Genomic DNA, 25,736 nt, shown 5'->3' on the forward strand with positions numbered 1-25,736 from the left:
AATTACCAATAGACACTCGTCTACTAGTAAACAAGCAGCAGACAGCCAAACCAGTTCTGAGACATATTAGCAGAGGTTATGGAACAGGAGCATATTGTAGTAAGTCCCTGCCACCAGTTATGGAGGGTTTATGAAAAATGTCCCCATGAGATGAAAAAAGAATCACAAACCATACTCCATACACATCCTTCTGACAAGCACTGTACTCTGAGGGGAAACTGGGCCTCAATATAAACTGAAAATCTAGTGGAGGCAAAGTATAGACTGATGTATGTGTGAGGTGGGAGGGGTTTTATAGGGCTCTTGGGATTTGGGAATCATTATCTTCTCCTAGTTGTAAAGAGTAATTTCCAGGAGTAATGGATTACCACCTGCATGAAATAAGTATGTATTAATACACACTAGTGTAGAGGGAAAGAAATTATTATATATATATATTTTTTTACCTAAACATCACTACATTTTAACATTTCACAACATGTGCTTAACTTGTGTAGGCATTTTTGTTACACACTTAACAACAAAGCAACACCAGCAAGAATCCATTTTGAAGGGCGCTCTTTAGTCTTCAAGTGAAAAGCCCACACAAATGTTGAGCCTCTTAATTTTGTCTTATATACTGGACATTCATATATATTTCTTGTCTCTTGTCTGTCATTAGGAATAGCTCTCACAAAAATGACAGGCATGACAGGAGTAAGAGCTTTAACACGTGCTTCCGCAATATGTCCACCTTGAACATCCCATCGTGCCCCTGCAAAAACACAGTATAAATATATATATATATATTAAAGAACCACTAAACACAGTAGAATAGCATAATCAATAAATGTATAATAAATATACAATGCAAAATCACTTAGTTTCACATTTGTCAGAAAAAAAAGTCTACTTATTCTTTTGAAATTCAGTTGCATTTTCCTTCCTAATGCCTCATTTGACAGCCATCAGCCAATAAGAAAATGCATATACGTATATTCGGTGAATCTTGCACATTCTCAGTAGGAGCTGCCTCAAAAAGTGTGCATACAAAAATAATTTGTGACAGCTAAGTTTCCCCCACCAAATCACATGGGTGCACCAGCTGTAGTGAGTAGCCCTATAGATAAGTTTTTCTCCTATATTTTTTTTTTTTAATTATTTATTTATACGTGCCAACAGTGTAAAAGAAAAACACACAGTATCAAATTAAAACATATTACAAAAGTAAGACCACCTCGCAGGGTGTTAAATATTGTACAACCATGGAGAGAAAAAAAAACAAAAACAAAAAAAAACAACATACCAGGCAATTTAAGGTTTCACATACCATCCCTTTCAATTTGGCAAAATACAGCAAATTAGGGTCTACTACATACGTTATAAACCTCCATAGTATATATACTTAAATATAAGAGAACTTATCTAAATAGTATAATAGAGCTAAAAATAACAACAACAAAAAAAAAAAAACCTGGTCTCTTCAATACATTATAACCATATACTGGATACTGAGTAAAAAAAGCGAATCTTTCAAATTTTTCTACTTTTACACTGAAGCACTTTTTATCTTAACACAAAGAATATAAAAAACAACAACAAAAAAGACAAAGGAAAAGCGAAAAAAATAAGAAAATGGGAGAAAAGAGAAGAAAAAAAAACAAAAAAAAAGGAGAAAAGAAAAAAAAAAACACGAGAACATATCCTTCTCTCTCGCGAGCTCCGCTCCCCCCTCACGCTCCCACTATACTAATCTAGGGACAAAATTCGGTCCGCCTCGTTTCTTAACGGTAACATGTTACATGTCTCTATAATTCCTAATCCATTCTACTGGAAATTCTCCTAGTATCGCCAAATCACAGAAACACTCTGAACTAAAAAATGGATATAATATAGACTTTTGAATGCTTTCCGCATATGTCTTAATTATCGGGAGCCATCCTAATAAGAATTTCCTTACTTCCTTTTCTTGTGCTTCTCTAAGATGAAAAGACTAATACAATATATGCATCTGGATTTCCTTAATGAACACTGAAAAATCAGGCATTTTATTAGCTTTCCAATTTTTCACTATCAATTGTCTGACCAACAATATAATTATATTTAAAAAAATTTTGTGTAATAATACATCCTGACTGGCATAATTAAGGAAAAAAATACAGTCTGCGTCTAAGCAGATCTTTAATTTATAGATATTGTTAAACCAGTAAGCAACCTTCTTTCAAAATTGTCCAACCTTAGGGCACTCAAAAAACATATGTAAAATGTCTGCATTAATATAAAGACATCGTGGACAAGAAAAAGTTTGACTAGTAGACATTTTAGACAATTTTAGAGGTGTACAATAAAAGTTGTTATTGAGTTTCATATGGCTCTCTTTCCAGCTCATTGGTATTCTACATTTATTAACTATTTTACAACTAACCCTAATTGTCTCTTGATCCGTCCCTGGAGTCACTAAACTCCATTTATCCTGGAGAATTTCTATCCATGTATTACTCTGCTTGGCCAGCATAATACTATACAATATAGATATTGAAGGGGCCTTAACTCTAGCGATGATGATACTGGGTCTTATTTCAAGCCATGCGACCGCCCCGCCACCATCCCAATCTTTAGATTTAATGTAATGACAGACTTGTAGGTATGGAAACAGATTGTTGCTTGGGAGGTCAAACTGTCTCTTTAAACTATCAAAGGAAGTTATTCCTGCACCTTCTATAAAAAATTGATATACTGACTTCAGTCCTTTCGCAGATCAAGCTCTAAATACCTTCTGGTTAATCCCTGGGGTAAACTCAGGGTTACCCATTAAGGGTAGATGTTTCGAGAAAGAGTAATCCTGACCTATAATAGAACATAACTTTTGCCAGGCTTGAATTATATTTTTAACCGAGCTTAGACTTTTAATATTACTAGGCAAATCTTTGATCTGAACATGGGAAAACTAAAAATGTTTCAATATCCTTAGTGGAAAACCAGCTTGTTTCAGCAAGCCAATCTAACGCGATTTTCCCCAGGGCGGCCAAATTATACAGCTTTATATTAGGTAATGCTAATCCCGCGAATTCGCGAGTTTGCATCAATTTTTCTAACGCGATTCGTGATTTGTTCTTTCCCCGCCAGATAAATTGCAAAAAGCTTGAATTTAATTTCCTCAGATCTTCTTTTTTTAACATTATTGGTAAATTCTGTAATGGAAAAAGTAATCACGGAAAGATAATTGTCTTTATAAGGATAACCTTGGCAGATATTGAAAGCGGGAAAACAGCCCATAGTTTCAAATCTGTAAAAATTTTCTGTAAAAGCGGTTGAAAGTTGAGGTCGTACCACTTTTCTGGATTTCTATGTAAGAAAATCCCTAAATATCTTAATGAGTCAACTACTTTAAATGGTGTATTAGCTATCTTCGGGCAGATTTTATCGATCTACATTATTTCACTTTTATTATAATTTACTTTATATCCTGAGAAAGAACTAAAGAGATCTAAACACTCTAATACTTTAGGTATAGACTTGGGTGTATTATACAAACTAATTAAAAGATCGTCTGCATATAAAAAGATTTTAAGCGCCGTTCCACCTATAGTAATCCCTTCCAACACTTCCCTTAGCCAAATAGCCAACGGTTCTAAAGCTAGGTTGAAAAGGAGGGGGGATAATGGACACCCTTGTCTAGTACCTTTTTTAAGTCTTATCCCAGGTGTAAGAGAATTATTAATCAAGAGATAAGATATAGGACTCTGATAGATGTTGCGTACGCACTGCACGAATTGGTTTTTAAAACCAAACTTTTCCAGCGTTTGAAATAAATAATCCCATTCAATAGAATCAAATGCCTTAACTGCATCGAGAGTTAATAGTGCCATGTCATTTTTAAAATCTTTACAAGTACCTTTTTTTAAGGTCCAAATATAATCTAATAGGGTAATAATTTTCCGCATGTTTTTAGATGGATTCCTTAAAGCCATAAATCCCGACTGATCGGGGTGTATAATTTGGTCAAGGCATTTCATTAATCTAGATGCCAATATAGAAGTCAAAATCTTATAGTCTACATTGAGGACCGAGATAGGTCTATAAGAAGCTGGATCCTCTAAATCTTTATCTTTTTTAGGAATTAATGAGATATTAGCCGCTACGAAATATTCTGACGGTGGGTTACTATTGATAAAATAGTTATTATAGAGTTTTTCAAGAGAAGGTGTGATTTCTTCCGCTAAAATTTTATAATATTCTGCCGGGAGGCAATCCGGACCAGCAGCTTTATTTAGTTTAGTTTTCTCGATTGCGACCTCTATTTCTTTAGCTGTAATAGGTGCATTAAGATTCTCAAGAAGATTTTCTGCTACTCGAGGTATTTTAACTTGTGACCAAAACTTCTCTTGATTCTGTTTATGATTACAACAGCGAGTATATAGCCCTTGGTAATAGGTAAAGAAGACCTTGCTGATATCTGTCGGTTCAGTATATCTCTTATCTTGATCCCTAATGGCTAATATAAGATTTTTCTTTTTTCTACACTTTACTAAATTTGCAAGATGTTTAGCTGAGCATCCATAATATCCTTTGAAACGTAAATTCAGTTTTGTCTCCTCTTCTAAAGATTTCTGTTTCAAGAACAGATCTCTTTCCTGTCTGGCACTCCGATACCTTTCCCAGTAAACACTATTTGGGTCACCCACATATTTCCTATAACTATTTCTAACTTGTTTAGCTAATTGAGATTCTCTAGCACTGTCTTTCCGCTTCTTTTTGCACATATAAGATTTTATTTCGCCTCTTAAAAAGGCTTTAGAAGCTTCCCAAAATGTTTTGATTTTTTGAAAATATGATATATTAAGAGTACAATAATCTTTCCATATCTGTTTTAGCCATAACTTAAATCTTATATTTTTATATAAATAGCGTGGGAAGACAATGCTAGTGTTTCTTTTTGCTGGGTTTACTAACGATTGGAATGATAGCGAGACGATCGCATTGGTCCGAGACAACTATATCCCCAATAGCGGGCTCCATTTTTTGTACGGCAAGAGATTCTGAAATTAATATAAAATCAATTCTAGAAAATGTCTTATAGGTTTTGGACTCACAGGTGTAAGTACGCAGATCAGGATTATACAGTCTCCAAACATCACATACTTTTAAATAATAACAACATTTTTTCATATATTTAGCATGTTTATTGTGTACAGTGAGGTTTTTTTTGGAGAATCTATCTATCTCCGGGCAAACTGAAAGATTAAAATCACCCCTTATCATCAATTTTTCTGCTACAAATGGAAATAGTTTACTCTTAATCCTTTCCCAGAATGTTTTGGAAAAAACATTTGGTGCATAAATATTACAGAGGACTAATTTTGTTCCGTCAATTTGAATTTGTAATAGAATGTACCGTGCCTCAGGATCTAATTCGCATTGTGTTATTTGATATGATAAATTTTTATTTATAAGGATAGCAACCCCTAATTTCCTATTTCTACAGGGTGTAGCTAGTACTTCTCCTACCCACCTAGATCTCAGTTTGGAAATTTCAGTATCCTTTAAATATGTTTCCTGTAAGAAAACTATACTTGGCTTTTGAAGACCTAATTTTTTAATTATTAGTTTCCGTTTTATTGGGTTAGTAATGCCGCCCACATTCCAAGAAAGGATCTTGAGATTATCTATTTTATCAGACATATTTGTTAATAGGATGGAGATTTTGATCTATTTACTAGATCTATTCCCATGCCATCTGTTTTCCCTCTTAAGTGTTTAAGTACTCTGTATTCCCTGATTTCTGTACTACCAATTCTTCACCTGTTACTCTTACCATGGGGGAGAGAGGGGGGGGCAGAGCGGCGAGCGAGAGAAGGAGGATAACAAAAAAACAAAACAAAAAAAAAACAAAAAAAGGGGGAAACACGCAATCCTTACAAAATAAACCAGCTTAACAGAGCAATTAAAAGACTCCATCTTGAATAATAAGATACTATTTAAACATCATCTATCCTTCTATAGCTTCAATGTAATCTTTTACTTTAGCAGCCTCAGAAAATACAATCTTATTACCGTTTTCATTCACTATAATTTTAGCAGGGTATATCAGGCGGGCATTTATACCTTTGTTGATCAATATTGTGCACAGGGGAGACATGGCTTTCCTTTTTTGTAGTGTCTCATTGGAAAAATCTTGAAACAACAAAACTTTCTTATCATCAATAGTAAAAGTATCAAATTTCCTGTATAGCCTCAATATTTCTATTTTATCTTGGAATTTCAATAATTTAAATATACATAACCTATTTCTAACTGAGCCATTTTCTGTATATCTTTTAGGTCCTATTCTGTGTGCTCTTTCGATGGATAAAGGTAAAACATGTGGGGGGAACCCTAGAGCTTTAGGTAATGTTGAAGAAGTAAATTCAATTAAGTTGTCATATTCTGGGGTTTCAGGGATACCTAGTATCCTAATGTTATTACCTCTGGAGCGATCTTCTTGTTCCTCCAGACGTAACTCCATATTCTGAATTTGGGACTAAGTCGGATATCCTGTTTTCAGCCTCCTCTATTCTGGAGGCAAATTGTTTCACTTCCAAATTGAGGGTGCTGAGTTCTATTATAATACCATTTAGCTCCTTTTTAATTATCTCAAACTGAGGTGACAAAAGGTTACTAAACTGCGTTAATAATGTCTGATTATCATTGCCTGTTACAGAGGTTTCACATAAATCAGAGCTTGTATCAACCCCCTTATTATTATTTTTTTCTCTGGATTTGGCAGGCATTTTGGGGGAGTGTTTGGTGATCGGCGTGCAAAATTTTTCCATAGACACTAGAAAAGTGCCAATAGTGTATGAAAAGACACAACTAATATGTGAGTGTAATCAATTACCTGTATATACAGGTCAAACTATTAATACTACCAAAAATAGTGAGGATATATCGTTTAGTCTATATAGTGTAGTGTAATAACTTAAAAATGTAAATGCGGTAAGTTTTTTTTTTTTTTTTCCTTTTTTTTTATAAATCAAAGTTCCTTTCCTCCCTTTGCAAAAAAGTGTTTCCGGGGGGAGGTCCATCTAGTGTTTGTGCCAAAACTTACAATTTTGATTAGTGTTAAAATTGGGAAAATAAGAAGAAAAAAGGAAAAGATAGAAAAAATGAGATAGAAAAGAAAGAAAAAAGCAGAGAAAGAAACAAAGGGAAGAGCCTGTTTCTATCTATATTCCAGTAGGGGGCAATAGATTTTGCTAGTTAAACTCTAAATCTATGTAGGACTATAGTACTTCTAATATCACAAATAAGCTTATTCAGGTGGTTAATAAACAGAGGAAACATTTTCTCACATTCAACACAGATATAGCTTATAGATTCCCAAAAGCCAAAATTAGAACATATGGGGAAAAAAGAATTCCTGATTCTTACATCATTACATTGTCTGGCTACAAGATCAGCTATATATACCAGCCATCCTAAACATTTAACCTTTGAATCAACAATGAATAAATTCAATAAGTTCAACCAATCCAAAAAATCTCCAGCTTCACAGTGTCCTTTTAAAGCATATTCTTCTTACTATTATTATATAGAGAGTTTTTTGTTTTTTCTTTTTTTCTTTTTCCTTAAGATTTTACACAGATGGAACACCTCCAATAAAAAGAAAGAAATGCAGTACACAGATTCGAATACCCTGCTGTTCTCAAAAAATTAACTTTATATGTTCTCCTTTTCCTTGTAATTTCCTGGGCGCTTTATGCAGGAGACAGGTCATTTATCTTGACAAAGTCATATCAGCGTGTTCCAGGGGGACAAAATAACCCACAAATTTAAAATAGTGCGAACCAGTACATCAGGGGAATCACCTTAGCCAAATATTTTATAGTTCAGTAATGCAGAGTTTAAGAAAATCTTACCCACTCCTTGGGTAACATTTGTGGCTGAGCTCCTTGCCTCTGGGTCTCACCTGCCTCTTCACTCCATAGACTCCTTACAGCGTGTCGGTTGAAGTCTCCAGCTCTTCAGCACGCCTCAAAACTAACCGGTGGTTAAAGGGTGCCAGCAACGGATCGTTCCGCAGCAGCTACACTCTGACCCTCCGGCAGCTTGGGTTGCTTGTAGCAAATTTCCGGCAGTATCGGACCACTTCACCCTACCAGGAGGGTGAAGGTCCTGTCGTCTGCAGTATCGGCCAGGCAATACTTGGGAGGTAGGTGGCTGTCAGAGGGAGAAACCGCTAGTTGTCATCCGGGTCTCTCTGGTGGAGATAAACAGGTGGTTCCTAGATCTATTCCCTGAGTGCGGGTCGTAGCGTATCCACTAATGTTGCTTCCGGCGAGCTCTGCGGTGTAATCCGCAGCGTGGTAGTTGCCCAAAGAACCGATGTGGAAGCGGTTACGGGCTGATCTCGATCTGGAGCAGTGGTCACAATTAGCTCTTGCTTGCCGCTGAAACCAGGAGCAGCGTGCAGCATGGGCTCCTCCTCCGGAAGCTTTTCTCCTATATTTAGTGACCTGTCTAGTTCCCCTATCAGATCTAAGGGTATGGCAGACTCTTTGCTCCTGAGATGAGAGATCACTATAAGATTCTCAGGACTCCTTGCTGTGTGCTGCAGTAGAAGATGCATCCTATAATTTCAAGCTGGAGTATATCCATGCCATGCTAAGGGAGGTGCTGCATACTTTGGAGATAACTGAGGATCCCACACCTCCTAAGACTTCTGCTAAAGTTCTTGATAAGTTTTCCAAACATGCACTGAAACAGCCCACCTATTCTCTCCTGATGCTATTGGGGATTTGGTTGGTAAAGAATAGAACAAGCTCCAAAGAATTCTAATAAGCATCTTTTGCACACTCTAGATGTGATTTGTGCTTTGAAGTTCTATATTCAAGCTACAAAGTCCTTTTGGATTTCTCCTGTCTTCTTTGTTCATTTTCAAGCGTAAGGGTCAAAAAGCTACTGCTACTGCCTTTGAGGCTTGGCTTAAGGCTTTACTTAGAAAAGTTTATATTGTTGCAGGGAAATCTTGTCACCCCGTCATTCTACTACAGTGGACACAGATTTGCAAGGCAGTTACTTGGTTTTCCTTGCATACTTTTGCTTAATTATTTCATTTTGGCAGCGTTTGGCTTCAACATATTGTTTTGTGGGCCATTGTACCTGACTGGTAAAGTCTGCTTTCCTGTATTAGTCCTTCCCTTTTTCTGGTAGTTTTGTGAACTTCACTGATTGGGTATAGGAGTCTACATGTGATGCATTGAAAGAAACAGAAAAGTATGCTTATCTGATTTCCTTAAGGATGGTTAGAGTTCACAAGCCTCACCCTTTGCTTTCATACAGCTGTCACTTTGCTCTATCCTGTTTCTTCTTGTATCTATCTCTCTCTACTTTGGTGTGGGAGAAGATGGAAGGGAAGCTCAAATCTCTGGAGTGTGAGGTTGGTTGGCCTCCTTCTGGTGGTTTGGGAATGAATAGCCCACATTTGATGATCTTGTGGACTCTGGCAATACTAAAGGTTTATTTATCAGGTAAGTATATATATATTTGGGTTTTTTTTGTGTGTGTTGCTGCTCCATATTAGTGACCAAATCATACTCTTACTCTACTGGCAGTTTATAGCCAAGTTCCAATAATACTGTTGCCAATGTTATATAGGTATCAGTATAACAGCCGCTAAAACATACATTTAATGCCCTTCCATAAATAATCCTACCCCACACCCTATTGTAACATCCTAAAAACATCCTATAAGTTTCATGGATTTTGGTTTCCCACAAGGCAAATGAGTGACATTAAAGGGATAGTAAACACCAAAAATGTTATTGTTTAAAAAGATAGATAATCCCTTTATTTACCATTCCCCAGTTTTGCACAAGCAACATTGTTATAGAAATATACTTTTTACCTCTGTAATTACCTTGTATCTAAGCTTCTGCTGACTGCCTCCTTATCTCAGATCTTTTGGAAGCCATGACTTTCAGACAATTAGTACTGACTCTTAAATAACTTCACGTGCATGTGCTCAATGTTATCTATATGAAACACATGAACTAACACCCTCTACATGTGAAGAACCGTTAAATGCATTCAAATTAGAGGCAGCCTTCAAGGGCTTAGAAATTAGCATATGAGACTACCTAGTATTAGCCTTCAACTAAGAATAAAAAAAGAAAAAAGCAAATGTGATGAGAAAAGTAAATTAAAAAGATGTTTAAAATGACATGCCCTATCTGAATCATGAAAGTTTAATTTGGACTTTACTATCCCTTTAAGCTTGTTTTTGGGGGAGCTTAATGTGGCTTAACGTACAAAATTAAACCTAGATGTTAACCAATTTCCCCCAAACTTCCCACAATACATTAATCTATCTATTCAAACATATTCTGAACATTTCAGGACATTTGATAAAACAAATCAAAAGTTATTAACATTTAACTATTTGTTTACAATCCTAAATCATTCAGGGACCAATTTATCAAAGCTTCAATTGATAATACGATGGAATCCACTAGAATCTTGCGTCATATCCGAAGCAAATTGAATCAGCTGTAATTATCAAAGCGTCAAGATTGTCAAATGTTGAAATGTGTGACATAATTTATGCTCCCGCGATCTCAATCTGACGCAGATCAATGCTTGTGTCATCCCAGATTTTTCGAATACACATTCAACTCTATTTGACCCTTTTTCCAATTTACCAAACATTCAACAAGTATGCTTGCGTCTATTCTGACGCAGCGTACATATCATTCAAACCGCCACCCTTGAGGCCGCAGATGCCATAGAAATCAATGGAAGTTTGAAAACACAGAAAAGTTATGTTCGATGCTGCAAGACGATGAAGCATTTTAGATAATAAAAGTAAATTAGAAACTTTATTAAAATTCTATACTCTTTCTAAATCAAACAATATTATTGCTCCAAATTTGGTGCAAAGTATTGCTTCAGTTTTGATGCACTAGTAGATATAGGGATAAAAATGAAATTCATTACTACTTATGGATTATGTTACATCTTTGTCTATCATTACAAAGCAAGGGGACAATATTATTGGTTCAAACTTGGTGCACTAGTAGATTTAGAGATAAAAATGAAGTAAACACATAACAAAATTTAGCTAACTTCCTTTTTTTATTTTTGGATAAATCTATATGCACCATGTTTAAGGCATGTAAAACAAGTCCCACTCTCCACTTCGCACCAAATTTGACGCAACACTTTTCGCACCAAATATGACGCAATACTCCTAGACAACCCACACACTAGTGAATTTTTCCACCACTTTTGATTGGGATATGCATAATCACATGATTTATGACATCAGCCAATCAAATTTAAATATACATTATATAGTATCACTAACGAATATAATTGGTCGATACTTGTGTCATTGATCACTCATCAGAACTTGTAAGTGCCATTTGTTACATTGTGTATTATTGAAAGTATGTATATGTGTAATTAGTATTAAAGATAAACATTGATGCTGACATTAGGACACACAGTGTAATTAATATTTAAGACAATGATTTTAAAATTCGAATGATGTTTGATTCAATAATAATTAAAGGGACATAATACTCAGATGCTAAATCTGTGTAAAAAGTTATAATTCAGCTGTTGCCCAGCTGCAGGTAAAAAATAAATAAATAAATAAATGAAGAAATGAACAGCAGCCAATCAGCATCAACAGTGCTGAGGTTATTAACTCTTTTACTGCGATCTAATGAGATTTCACTTAACTCTCATGAGATTTTATAGTAAACTTCCTTAAACTGAATAGGGAAATAAGATGAGTGTGCATGAAAGCTCAATCCCTTAGCTGTCCCTGGACAGACATACTGAGTTGCTGCTTAGAAGTCATTTACAATGGGATGTGGCTACTGAGGAATTTTTGAGTTAAAATATCTTTCTTTTTTACATAGAGATGTTCAGGTGATATTTTCTTGTCAGCTTTTTACAGCTATGCTGCATCACTTTCAAGTGTTTCAACATTTGGGTATCATGGCCCTTTAAGCTGATAGCTCAAAGAGATAGCCCACCTAACATTAAACTGTCATGATTCAGATACAGCATTAATTAAAATCACCTCTTTACTGTCATGCTATTTTCAGTGTATTTCTTCCTTCTCTTGAATTTAATTTTCATTAAGAAATGTAATCTTATATGTCAGCCGATTTTATAACACGTGTGCAGGGGTGGTTTTTATAACTAGATTGCAATCAGGAGGGGTTACACAGGTACAGAGAGAAAACTGGCCCAGCTCTTAAAATATCCAATGATTGCAAATAGATACATATGATACCCTGATGACATGTTATATTTGCAATTATTCCTGTTAAGAATAATAATACATTTAAACTATATACATATAGTGGTATAAATAAGCACAGAGATATTTAAGACAACATTGTTTAGAACAAAAAAAGGAATTTAGGGACATGTAATGTTTGCAAAACATTTCTGACATAACACATACATGCACACATATATATGTGCAAAGATATACAGTATGTACAAATTCTAGCATTAATAATCATTTATAAAAAAAATAACATGCGATAAAAGCATATCATGACTTCTAGAAATACAAACACACATTAATTTATGTGAAAGTATCATATAACAAATAAATATAAAAATAACTTTCTATGAGATATTGTTTGTTGAGGTATAAATCAAGCTATTTGTTGGACATTAACAGATGAGAAATAAAAGATTAGCTTAAGAGAAATTTGCTTGTTCATGGACAGTAATGAAATGGTATAAATAAAGTTGGGAAAAATCCGAATAACCACATCGATGACTGTTAGTTAACAACAGTCCGATGCTCATCGCACCATACTTGACGCACGTTTTGTTTTTGTTTTTTTTTGTTTTTTAGTTTTCAAAAGTGCTTTATTTATAATAGTAAAAGTTTACATGGTATACACAATAAGTTTAACATCCAAGTTAAAGTGTTTTTCACATTTTCAAATAGACTTCTTTAACATATAGGTCATTTTATCCATGAAACACCAAAAAACATTTAAGTTCCTACATCTAGTCTATACTTTTCAGCTGTAAAAGAAGTTGCAAATTAAGAAAAGGAAGGGTTTAAAGTTGAATCGTAAAGCAGAGAAGTGGAGAGGAAGGAAAAAAAAAAAAAGGGGGGAGGGTACTTTAGATTGTTCCATTCCAGATTGCCAAAATCATTTCAAAGGTATCTAGTTTTTCAATTTTAAGATAATGATATCCACTCTACTGTGGAAGGTACACATTGAGTCTTCCATCGTTTAGGTATTAGTTTTTTTGCGCTCGTTAACATTATCAGTAGGAGTGTCAGCTTAGCTGGATCTGTTATCTTGGGCAGCGAGCTAAACATTATGCTTTCTGGTGTTTTTGGTATATTGACACCCAATATTTCCGAAATGTGGGAAAAGACTCCCTCCCAGTAGTCTTGCAACCTGGGGCAATACCACCAAATGTGGAGGAGGGAGCCCTCCTCTCCACACCCTCTCCAACATTTATTACTCAGCGAGGGATATATTTTATGTAGCCTGGAAGGGGTGAGGTACCAGCGGCTCATAAATTTCAAGTGGATCTCTTGAATAGATGCCGAAACCGAGGATCGTTTAGTAAGGCCTGCACCCATGAGTCATAATCTAGCTCCCGAGAGAGCTCCCTGTTCCAGGCTCGAGTATATGATGGTAGTGTTTTGGGGCTTTCCGTCGATACCAACTTATATAGCAGTGATATTAGGTGTCTAGGAGTGATTGTTTGGGTGCACAGTTTTTCGAAGGGTGTGGGTTCTCTTCCCATGTCCTTCCTGTGTTTATGGTGTGAGATAAAGTGTAGTAATTGGTTGTATCTTAGCCACGAGGAGAAGATTTCCCCATGAGTCTCTGCTAGTTGAATTTGTGATTTAGTGGCATTATTCTCCTTGAGGAATTGCATGGAGCCAGTTTTGAGGCTGTAAGGTGGTGTAACCCGGTGTCCCATCTTACAGTATGGGAGGGCAACGTTTTCTATAAATGGTGAGAGGGGGGAGTGAAAAGATGATATATGTGTACTGGTTGCTACCGTCTTATCCCATTCCGCCAATGTTTCTGCTGTAATTATGTAGCGGTGTAGGATTCTTGGTCTCTGGGCAGGGGGGGTCCAAACTAGTGTTCCTACGTTATTACGCTCAAAAATCTGCCTGTCTAATTGTATCCACACTTTGCTTATGTTATTATGAGCCCATTCGATTACATGTTGAAGGAAGATCGCTTTTCTGTAAGCTGACAGGTGTGGCACCCTTAAACCTCCCTCATCCCTTGTCATATACATTGTTTTCCTCGGGACTCTAGGTTTTATATTTGCCCAGATGTATTTTTCGATGTATGTTTGTAGCTGTTCAATATATCCTTCCTGTAGGGGTATTGGTAGTGCTTGAAGGATGTATAGGATCCTAGGGAGGACATTCATTTTGATTACCCCTATTCTCCCTAACCAAGATAAGGGTTTATTCTTCCAGATTGATAAGTCTCTACAGATTTCAGTTTTTAACGGAATGTAATTTTGCTTAAAGAAGTCCTGTGTAAAAGGGGTTAGATAGACTCCTAAGTATTTGAGTTTGTGTTGGGCTATTGGTATATTGTGATGAACCTTCAGCTTCTGTATATGGTGGGTCTGCGTGTTTATATTCAGTAATTCTGACTTATTTAAATTAAGGAGGAAATTGGATACTTCCCCATATAAGTTAAGCTCTTCAAGCAATTCAGGTATAGAAGAATCTGCCTCTGTTAAAGTAAATAAAATATCATCGGCATACAAAGACTGTTTAAATTCTGTCTCCCCTACCTTCAGGCCTTTAATACTGGTGTTTTTCCTGATTTTCTGGGCCAACACTTCAATAGATATGGCGAATAATAGAGGTGAGAGCGGGCACCCCTGCCTCGTCCCATTTTTGATGAAAAAAGGCTCCGATAGAGCACCGTTAACTCTTACTTTTGCATTGGGCGCAGAGTAGAGGGCCATGGACATGTTTAGAAAAGCTTTTGGAATACCCATCTCACTCATTGCCCTCCGCAGAAAAGGCCAGCCCACTCTATCGAAGGCCTTCTCCGCATCAGTTGAGAATAAGACCATAGGGGTCCTTGTTACTCTTGCATGGTTAATTAGCTGTATAACTTTTGTTACATTATCCCTGGCTTCCCTCCCTGGTATAAATCCTACCTGATCATTGGAGATCAGACTAGGTAAGAATTTGTTTAGCCTATTCGCCAATATCTTGGCCAGTATTTTCATGTCCGAGTTGATTAGGGAAATCGGTCTGAAATTTCCGGGGCAGGTTGCCGGTTTCCCTGGTTTGGTCAAAACTGTGATGTGCACTTCTAAAAGGGTTTTTGATAAGGAAGGGTCCTCTCTAAGATTGTTAAATAGGTGTAGCATGTAGTCAGCAAGCGCATCCTCACATTTTTTGTAGTACTTAGATGTGAACCCATCTGGGCCAGGGCTTTTGTTTGAGGGGGTATCTGTGATGGCTTGATGTAGCTCATCCTTTGTGATAGGGGAGGACGCACGTGTTTTTGACTTATTATTATATAAATAAGGACATTGTATGTGGATCCACGGCAGCAATGTCTGGTGAGCGTATTGACACCGGTGAATGCACAGAGATTGACGCTTTGATAAATAGGCCCCCATATGTTGTAGGATTGTAAAAAAATTGTTAAATGTAAATAACTTTTGGTATGTTTTATCAAATGTCCTGAATATGTTTGAATAGATATATTTATGTATTGTGGGAAGTTTGGGGGAAATTGGTTAAAATCTAAGTTCAATTTTGTACATTAAGCCACATTAAGCTCCCCAAAAAACAAGCTTAAAGGATTACTTTCTGTTATAATTTTTAAGCTAAACAACTAACATATTAAAGTTAATAAACATTAATTAAAACCTACTGACCTATATTTTCTCCAAAACAAAGTTTCATAACGTTCTAAAAGTTATATATTTTATTCGCTGATGATGTCACGTTATCCTGCCCACTATTTTCAGCACTGCATGTTCAAAATACTTAAACCAATAACTTTGTGTTTAAAGCGCCATTTTGAAACCTAGGTACTGTAAACGGATTGGTACAGAGCAAAGGATACCCACGGAGTGGGTTTGGAAAACAATTAAATTTGCAGACAAGATTTCTGATATACGGTAGAGATATGTTAATGAAATGCTATTGATAAAAAGCGTATTTGGGGTAGTTAGTTAGTAACAGGCATAGAAAATATTTACTTACAGTGGCCCTTTAATGTCACTCATTTGCCTTGTGGGAAACCAAAATCCATGAAACTTCTGGGATAGGTTTGGAAAGTGAAAAACTGAGTTTGTGCCAAGTTTCAAGGCAATTGATAGATATTTAGGCACATTTTGGTGCATTAAGTTCTTTTTACACTAAGCCGTTCACATGAAATGTTTTAAGACTGTAAAAAAATAGTTAAATCTGAATATCTTTTGGTATGTTTTACCAATTGTCTTGAATATGTTTGAATAGATAGATTATTGTATTGTGGGAAGTTTGCGGAAAATTAGTTAACATCTAAGTTAATTTTTCTACGTTAAGCTACATTAAGCTCCCAAAAAACAAGCTTAATGTCACTCATTTGTCGTGTAGGAGCTAAAATCCATGAAACTTCTAGGATAGGTTTGGATAGTGAAAAACTGAGGTTGTGCCAAGTTTCAAGGCAAATGATTGATGGTTAGGTGAATTTTGGTACATTGAGTGGATCTTCGGGGGTTAGTATTAGGTTTTTTTAAGGGTTTATTGGGTGGGTTTTAATTTTATATTACAGGCTTTGGGCGGAAAAAGAGCTAAATGCCCTTTTAAGGGCAATGCCCATCCAAATGCCCTTTTCAGTGCAATGGGGAGCTTAGTTTTTTTAGATAGAATGTTATTTGGGGGGTTTAGTTTTGTGGGTGGTGGGTTTTACTGTTGGGCATTGTTTGTATTTTTATTTACAGGTAAAAGAGCGGATTTCTTTAGGGCAATGCCCCGCAAAATCATTATTTATGTAAGAACTTACCTGATAAAATCATTTCTTTCATATTGGCAAGAGTCCACGAGCTAGTGACATATGGGATATACAATCCTACCAGGAGGGGCAAAGTTTCCCAAACCTCAAAATGCCTATAAATACACCCCTCACCACACCCACAATTAAGTTTAACGAATAGCCAAGCAGTGGGATGATCAAGAAAGGAGTAGAAAGCATCAACAAAGGAAATGTGGAAATAATTGTGCTTTATACAAAAAATCATAACCACCATAAAAAGGGTGGGCTTCATGGACTCTTGCCAATATGAAAGAAATGAATTTATCAGGTAAGTTCTTACATAAATTATGTTTTCTTTCATGTAATTGGCAAGGGTCCATGAGCTAGTGACATATGGGATATCAATACCCAAGATGTGGATCTCCAATCAAGAGTCACTAGAGAGGGAGGGAATAAAAATAAAAACAGCCATATTCCGCTGAAAAAAATAATCCACAACCCAAAAAATTTTAATTTTTGAAAGACAAAAACTTAAATCAAAAGCAGAAGAATCAAACTGAAACAGCTGCCTGAAGAACTTTTCTACCAAAAACTGCTTCCGAAGAAGCAAATACATCAAAACGGTAGAATTTAGTAAATGTATGCAAAGAGGACCAAGTTGCCGCTTTGCAAATCTGATCAACTGAAGCTTCATTCTTAAAAGCCCACAAAGTGGAGACTGATCTAGTAGAATGAGCTGTAATTCTCTGAGGCGGGGCCTGACCCGACTCAAAGTAAGCTTGATGAATCAAAAGTTTCAACCAAGAAGCCAAGGAAATAGCAGAACCCTTCTGACCTTTCCTAGGACCAGAAAATAAAACAAATAGACTGGAAGTCTTCCTGAAATCTTTAGTAGCTTCCACATAATATTTCAAAGCTCTTACCACATCCAAAGAAAGTAAGGATCTTTTCAAAGAATTCTTAGGATTAGGACACAAGGAAGGGACAACAATTTCTCTACTAATGTTGTTAGAATTCACAACCTTAGGTAAAAATTAAAAAGAAGTCCGCAAAACTGCCTTATCCTGATGAAAAATCAGAAAAGGAGACTCACAAGAAAGAGCAGATAGCTCAGAAACTCTTCTAGCAGAAGAGATGGCCAAAAGGAACAATACTTTCCAAGAAAGTAGTTTAATGTCCAAAGAATGCATAGGTTCAAATGGAGGAGCCTGTAAAGCCTTCAGAACCAAATTAAGACTCCAAGGAGGAAAAATGTATTTAATAACAGGCTTAATACGAACTAAAGCCTGTACAAAACAGTGTATATCAGGAAGTATAGCAATCTTTCTGTGAAATAAAACAGAAAGAGCAGAGATTTGTCCTTTCAAAGAACTTGCAGACAAACCCTTATCCAAACCATCCTGAAGAAACTGTAAAATTCTAGGAATTCTAAAAGAATGCCAGGAGAACTTATGAGAAGAACACCATGAAATGTAAGTCTTCCAAACTCTATAATAAATCTTTCTAGAGACAGATTTACGAGCTTGTAACATAGTATTAATCACTGAGTCAGAGAAACCTCTATGACTTAGTACTAAGCGTTCAATTTCCATACCTTCAAATTTAATGATTTGAGATCCTTATGGAAAAACGGACCTTGAGAAAGTAGGTCTGGCCATAACGGAAGTGGCCAAGGCGGGCAACTGGACATCCGAACCAGATCCGCATACCAAAACCTGTGTGGCCATGCTGGAGCCACCAGCAACACAAATGATTGTTCCATGATGATTCTGGAAATCACTCTTGGAAGGAAAACTAGAGGCGGGAAAATGTAAGCAGGATGATAACACCAAGGACGTGTCAGCGCATCCACTGCTTCCGCCTGAACATCCCTGGACCTGGACAGGTATCTGGGAAGTTTCTTGTTTAGACGAGAGGCCATCAGATCTATCTCTGGAAGACCCCACATATAAACAATCTGAGAAAATACATCTGGATGGAGAGACCACTCCCCTGGATGTAAAGTCTGGTGGCTGAGATAATCCGCCTCCCAATTGTCTACACCTGGGATATGCACCACAGAGATTAGACAGGAGCTGGATTCTGCCCAAGCAAGTATCCGAGATACTTCTTTCATAGCTTGGGGACTGTGAGTCCCACCCTGATGATTGACATACGTCTCTGTTGTGATATTGTCTGTCTGAAAACAAATGAACGGTTCTCTCTTTAACAGAGGCCAAAACTGAAGAGCTCTGAAAATTGCACAGAGTTCTAAAATATTTATTGGTAATCTCGCCTCTTGAGATTTCCAAACCCCTTGTGCTGTCAGAGATCCCCAAACAGCTCCCCAACCTGAAAGACTTGCATCTGTTGTGATCACAGTCCAGGTTGGCCGAACAAAAGAAGCCCCTTGAACTAAGTGATAGTGATCTATCCACCATGTCAGAGAGTGTCGTACATTGGGATTTAAGGATATTAATTGTGATATCTTTGTATAATCCCTGCACCATTGATTCAGCATACAAAGCTGTAGAGGTCTCATGTGAAAACGAGTAAAGGGGATCGCGTCCAATGCTGCAGTCATGAGACCTAAAACTTCCATGCACATAGCCACTGAAGGGAATGAAAGAGACTGAAGGTGCCGGCAGGCTGCAACCAATTTTAAATGTCTCTTGTCTGTTAGAGACAGAGTCATGGACACTGAATCTATCTGGAAGCCTAAAAAGGTGACCCTTGTCTGAGGAATCAAGAAACTTTTTGGTAAATTGATCCTTTCGACCATGTTTCTGAAGAAACAATACTAGTTGATTCGTGTGAGATTCTGCAGTACGTAAAGACTGAGCTAGTACCAAGATATCGTCCAAATAAGGAAACACCGCAATACCCTGTTCTCTGATTACAGATAGTAGGGCATCCAGAACCTTTGAAAAGATTCTTGGAGCTGTTGCTAGGCCAAATGGAAGAGCAACAAATTGGTAATGCTTGTTTAGAAAAGAGAATCTCAGAAACTGATAGTGTTCTGGATGAATCGGAATATAAAGGTATGCATCCTGCAAGTCTATTGTGGACATATAATGTCCTCGCTGAACAAAAGGCAGAATAGTCTTTATAGTCACCATCTTGAAAGTTGGTACTCTTACATAACGATTAAAAATTTTAAGATCCAGAACTGGTCTGAATAAATTTTCTTTCTTTGGTACAATGAATAGGTTTGAATAAAACCCCAAACCTTGTTCCTGAGGAGGAACTGGCATGATTACCCCTGAAGACTCCAGGTCTGAAACACACTTCAGGAAAGCATGAGCTTTTACTGGATTTACTGGGATACATGAGAGAAAAAATCTTCTCACATGAGGTCTTACTCTGAATCCTATTCGATACCCTTGAGAGACAATGCTCTGAATCCAATGATTTTTGACAGATTTTATCCAAATATCCTTGAAAAACCTTAATCTGCCCCCTACCAACTGAGCTGGAATGAGGGCCGCACCTTCATGCGGACTTAGGGGCTGACTTTGATTTCCTAAATGGCTTGGATTTATTCCAATTTGAGGAAGGCTTCCAATTGGAAGCAGATTCCTTGGGGGGAGGATTAAGTTTTTGTTCCTTATTCTGACGAAAGGAACAAAAATGGTTAGAAGCCTTAGATTTACCCTTAGGTTTTTTATCCTGAGGCAGAAAAACTCCCTTTCCCCCAGTGACAGTTGAAATAATAGAATCCAACTGAGAACCAAATAAATTATTACCTTGGAAAGAAAGAGATAGTAATCTAGATTTAGATGTCATATCAGCATTCCAAGATTTAAGCCACAAAGCTCTTCTAGCTAATATAGCTAAAGACATGGATCTAACATCAATTTTGATAATATCAAAAATGGCATCACAAATAAAATGATTAGCATGTTGCAGTAAGCGAATAATGCTAGATATGTCAGAATCCAATTCTTGTTGCGCTAAATTCTCCAACCAGAAAGTCGATGCAGCTGCAACATCAGCCAAAGAAATTGCAGGTCTGAGAAGATGACCTGAATATAAATAGGCCTTCCTTAGATAAGATTCAAGCTTCCTATCTAAAGGATCCTTAAAGGAAGTACTATCTTCCATAGGAATAGTAGTACGTTTAACAAGAGTAGAAATAGCCTTTGGGGAATTTTTCCCAAAGCTCTATAGATTTTGCTGTTAAAGGATACAATTTTTTAAACCTTGAAGAAGAAATAAAAGAAGTACCTGGCTTGTTCCATTCCCTAGAAATCATATCAGAAATAGCATCAGGAATAGGAAAAACCCCTGGAGAAACCACAGGAGGTTTAAAAACAGCATTTAAACGTTTATTAGACTGAACGTCAAGAGGACTGGTTACCTCAATATCGAAAGTAATTAACACTTCTTTTAATAAAGAACGCATATACTCTATTTTAAATAAATAAGTAGATTTGTCAGTGTCAATGTCTGAGGAAGGATCTTCTGTATCAGATAGATCCTCATCAGAAGAGGATAAATTATTATGTTGTTGGTCATTTGAAATTTCATCAACTAAATGAAAAGTTTTAAAAGACCTTTTACGTTTATTAGAAGGTGGAAATGCAGACAAAGCCTTCAAGATAGAATCAGAAACAAATTCTTTAAAATTTACAGGTATATCATGCACATTAGAAGTTGAAGGAACTGCAACTGGCAATGTACTATTACTGATGGATACACTATCTGCATGTAAAAGTTTATCATGACAACTATTACAAATGACATTCGGCGAAATAATTTCAACAATTTTACAACAAATGCACTTAGCTTTGGTAGAACCGATGTCAGGTAGCAATGTTCCAGCAGAAACTTCTGAGGCAGGATCAGATTGAGACAGCTTGCAAAATGTAAGAGAAAAAACAACATATAAAGCAAAATTATCTATTTCCTTATATGACAGTTTCAGGAATGGGAAAAAATGCAAATAGCATAGGCCTCTGATAGAGAAAAAAGCAAGAGGCAAACATCAATGGGGTATTGAAATAATGAAAAGTTTGGCGCCAAGTATGACGCACAACGTAATGTAAACTTAAAAATAACCGGAAATGACACACTCGCGTCACTAATGACGCAACCGTGTGAAAGGTCTTGGCGTCAAGTATGACGCCGGAAATGACGAAACTGCGTCATAGATGTATTTTTCCGCGTCAAAAATATTTTCGTGCCAAGAATGACGCAATAAAGTTTAGCATTTGACGCACCCGCGGGCCTAATGCCGCCCGCAATTTGCAAGAAGTAGTCAAATGAAAAAAGACTAAACCCCAGGTAAGAAAAACATTTCTTTAAAAGATGTTAATATTTCCCAAATATGAAACTGACAGTCTGCAGAAGGCAAATATAAGTACAATACATATATTTAGAACTTTATATAAATGCATAAAGTGCCCAACCATAGCTGAGGTGTCTTAAGTAATAAAAAACATACTTACCAAAAGACACCCATTCACATATAGCAGATAGCCAAACCAGTATTAAAACAGTTATTAGTAGAGGTAATGGTAATTTGAGATCTGAAAAGGGAGGTAGGAGATGAATCTCTACGACTGATAACAGAGAACCTATGAAATAGACCCCCGTTAGGGAAATCATTGAATTCAATAAGCGATACTCCCTTCACGTCCCTCTGACATTCGCTGTACTCTGAGAGGAATCGGGCTTCAACAATGCTGAGAAGCGCATATCAACGTAGAAATCTTAGCACAAACTTACTTCACCACCTACATAGGAGGCAAAGTTTGTAAAACTGAATTGTGGGTGTGGTGAGGGGTGTATTTATAGGCATTTTGAGGTTTGGGAAACTTTGCCCCTCCTGGTAGGATTGTATATCCCATATGTCACTAGCTCATGGACTCTTGCCAATTACATGAAATAAAGGCCCTTTTAAGGACTTTGGTAGTTTATTGTAGGCTAGGGTTTTTTTTTATTTTGGGGGTGCTTTTTTATTTTCATAGGGCTATTAGAATAGGTGTAATTAGTTTAAATATTTGATAATTTATTTTTTATTTTGTGTAATTTAGTGTTTATTTTTTATTGTAACTTAATGTTTTTTATTTTGTGTAACTTAGTCTTTTTTATTTTGTGTAACTTAGTTGTTAGTTTTTTGTAACTTAGTAATTATTTATTGTAGAGTTAAATAATTTGAGTAGGGTTAGGTTTTTAAATATGTAATATAGTTAATTTAATTTGTAGTTTAATGTAGATAATTTGTAGTTTAATGTAAATTTAGTATAACAGTTAGGGTAGGTTAAATAATAGTTTAATATAGTTTAATTTAATTCTAAAGGTAATTTTACATTTATTATAAGATAGGGATGAGGTAATTTTAATGTAAAGTTAGCGGGTTGTTAGGTTTAGGGGTTAATAGGTTAATTTAGTTTATGACGATGTGGGGGGCTGGCGGTTTAGGGGTTAATAGGTTTAGTAAGTGGTAGTGATGTGGGAGGCCAGGGGTTTAGGGGTTAATACATTTTTTTAGTTGTGGTGGGCTCGGGAGCGGCGGTATAGGGATTAATAAATGTATTTAGTTGCGGAAGGCTTGGGGAGCGGCGGTATAGGGGTCAATATATTTGCGGTGGGCTCCGGGAACAGCGGGATAGGGGTTAATAACATTATGTAGGCAGCGGCGGGGTCCGGGAGCAGCGGAATAGAGGTTAATAACATTATGTAGGTGGCGGCAATGTCAGGGCGGCAGATTAGGGGTGTTTAGACTCTGGGAACATGTTAGGGTGTTAGGTGTAAACATAACTTTTATTCTACCATAGAAATCAATGGGATATCGGGCAGCAGCGAACATAAGCTTTCGCTGCTTTCAGACTCCCATTGATTCTTATGGCATCCGTGGCCTCCAGGGCGGCGGATTGAAAAGCAGGTACGCTGGGCCGGAATAGTGGCGAGCGTACCTGTTATAAAGTTGATAACTTGCAAAAGTAGTCAGATAGTGCCGAATTTGTATTCGGAACATCTGTAATGACGTAAGCATTGATCTGTGTCAGACTGAGACCGGCGTATCGTATGTTATGTCACAGATTTCAACTTTTGCCGGTCTGTAGGCTTTGATAAATAAGGCAAATCAGGCTCGCCACAATTACGCTGCGGAATTCCAGCGTATTTGCGGTTGACGGCTTGATAAATAGGCCTCTATGTTTGCATTTTTCGCACATTGTGTTTTATATATTTAAATAAACATTAGTAATGAAACCACTAGGTTGTTTTGCACAATTATTTGTTAGCGCTTTTACCATTTGTTATTTATTTAGATATCTCTGAAGACAAAGGAAATTGGCTTTAAGTATGTATATGTGTCAAATGATATGAGTGCAGTATACTCACTCCATAAGATTTAAAATGTTGCAACTTTTTACCTGCTTTTATCATTGCTTTTGAGAAAGACGTTTTTATCGTTGAAACACGTTGAGCTGAGCTAACTAATAAATGCTTTGTTCTTTTTTTAATCAACACTACTTGTGTTTGCTGTTTTTTGCTGTGACATCACCGATATTTGGATTTCTAGGAGTAAGTTACTGCTTTTTTTTTATATCCAGAGTTTTTACTATTTCATCATTGGAGTATTCTCTTCCTCAGCTTGACTACACATCACCTATCGAGGGTTTCTTTTCCAGACCGTCCAACATTTCAAATCTTATGGAGTGACTATATACTTTTTGTTATAACATCTCACATTATCTGTATTACTTTTGCTGTTCTCCATTTAAGAAGCTGAATGTACTGTAAATTTAAGTTACAAAAATGTAATTATGAAATAAAAAGAATGTAAATTGTGTTATTGCTTGTATTGTGATTGTTCTGATGTTGAAAAATGCGTATCGGAGAAAAAAAAAAAGCTGATAAACACAATCGTCAAGACTAGAATTAAGTCCATTATTCTGGTACTTTCATTATATATTTTTTTACAGTCCTATATTTGCACTCAGTGTTTTTAACATTCTTCTTTACATTATACATTTGGATAGCACTGCAAAATTCTTCTAAAAAAGCTTATTAAACGATTTATCTACAAAACTCCCCAAAAACTTTAATGGTAACAAAAATCATTAGTTAAACATTTTTAAAGGATTAAAATGGGCCCATTCATGGTTAAATTTAACAAATAACCCCCCCCCCCCCACAAAAAAACAAAACAATACAGTGGAAGCTATGAACAATATAGCTGAACTCCTACCTTCCAGGTGTAGACCATATATGTAAGCACCTTCCCTAGCAGGCTGAGAAAATTCCTCCTTGTACTTCTTCATGACATCTACAGTAAGATGCATCTTATCCAGAGGCCATTCATTTTTCCGAGCTAAACTTTGCATGACAGCTGCAAGAATTGTTTTAATTGCTTAATATCACAAATTGGTTTGAAACTGTTAAATAGCACTACACAGCATTTCATTTAGAAATACATTGTTGCTTCCTTATTCACCATTCCAATGAATGAGAATTTTCAGAGTTTTCAAATCCAAGATCATTACAACCCATCACAAAATCTGTGACAACTTATTTGTAATGGAAGAGACAGTAAACACCTTGAGATTTTATTATAAAATGTTTAGTTATGTGAATATACATTCATTATTTATTTTGCCCCATTTCCATTTCATTTAGCTCCGAAAATTGAGGAATTTCTCATTTTCAGAACTTGAAGTGCACCCTGTTGACTTGTCAAGGCTAACTCTGCTACATATACTATATTTTCCTTATTAGCTTAAACTGACGACAACTGCAAAACAAATCACTTTACATTAACTTTATAACCTT

The 25,736-nt window shown here is 36.4% G+C and overlaps 1 protein-coding gene across 1 annotated transcript in view; it reads right to left on the reverse strand.

Annotated features, from left to right (window-relative positions):
- Positions 1-506: 506 nt before the first annotated feature.
- The window catches only part of LOC128658546 (dynein axonemal heavy chain 11-like), a 1,692,686-nt gene continuing 1,667,456 nt past the window's right edge, over positions 507-25,736 (reverse strand). The window contains 2 exon segments of the mRNA XM_053712841.1: positions 507-754; positions 25,156-25,296. Of these exon segments, the coding sequence (XP_053568816.1) occupies positions 507-754; positions 25,156-25,296 (389 nt within the window).

This window comes from Bombina bombina, chromosome 1 (genome assembly GCF_027579735.1).
Source record: "Bombina bombina isolate aBomBom1 chromosome 1, aBomBom1.pri, whole genome shotgun sequence".
Taxonomy (NCBI): Eukaryota; Metazoa; Chordata; class Amphibia; order Anura; family Bombinatoridae; genus Bombina; species Bombina bombina.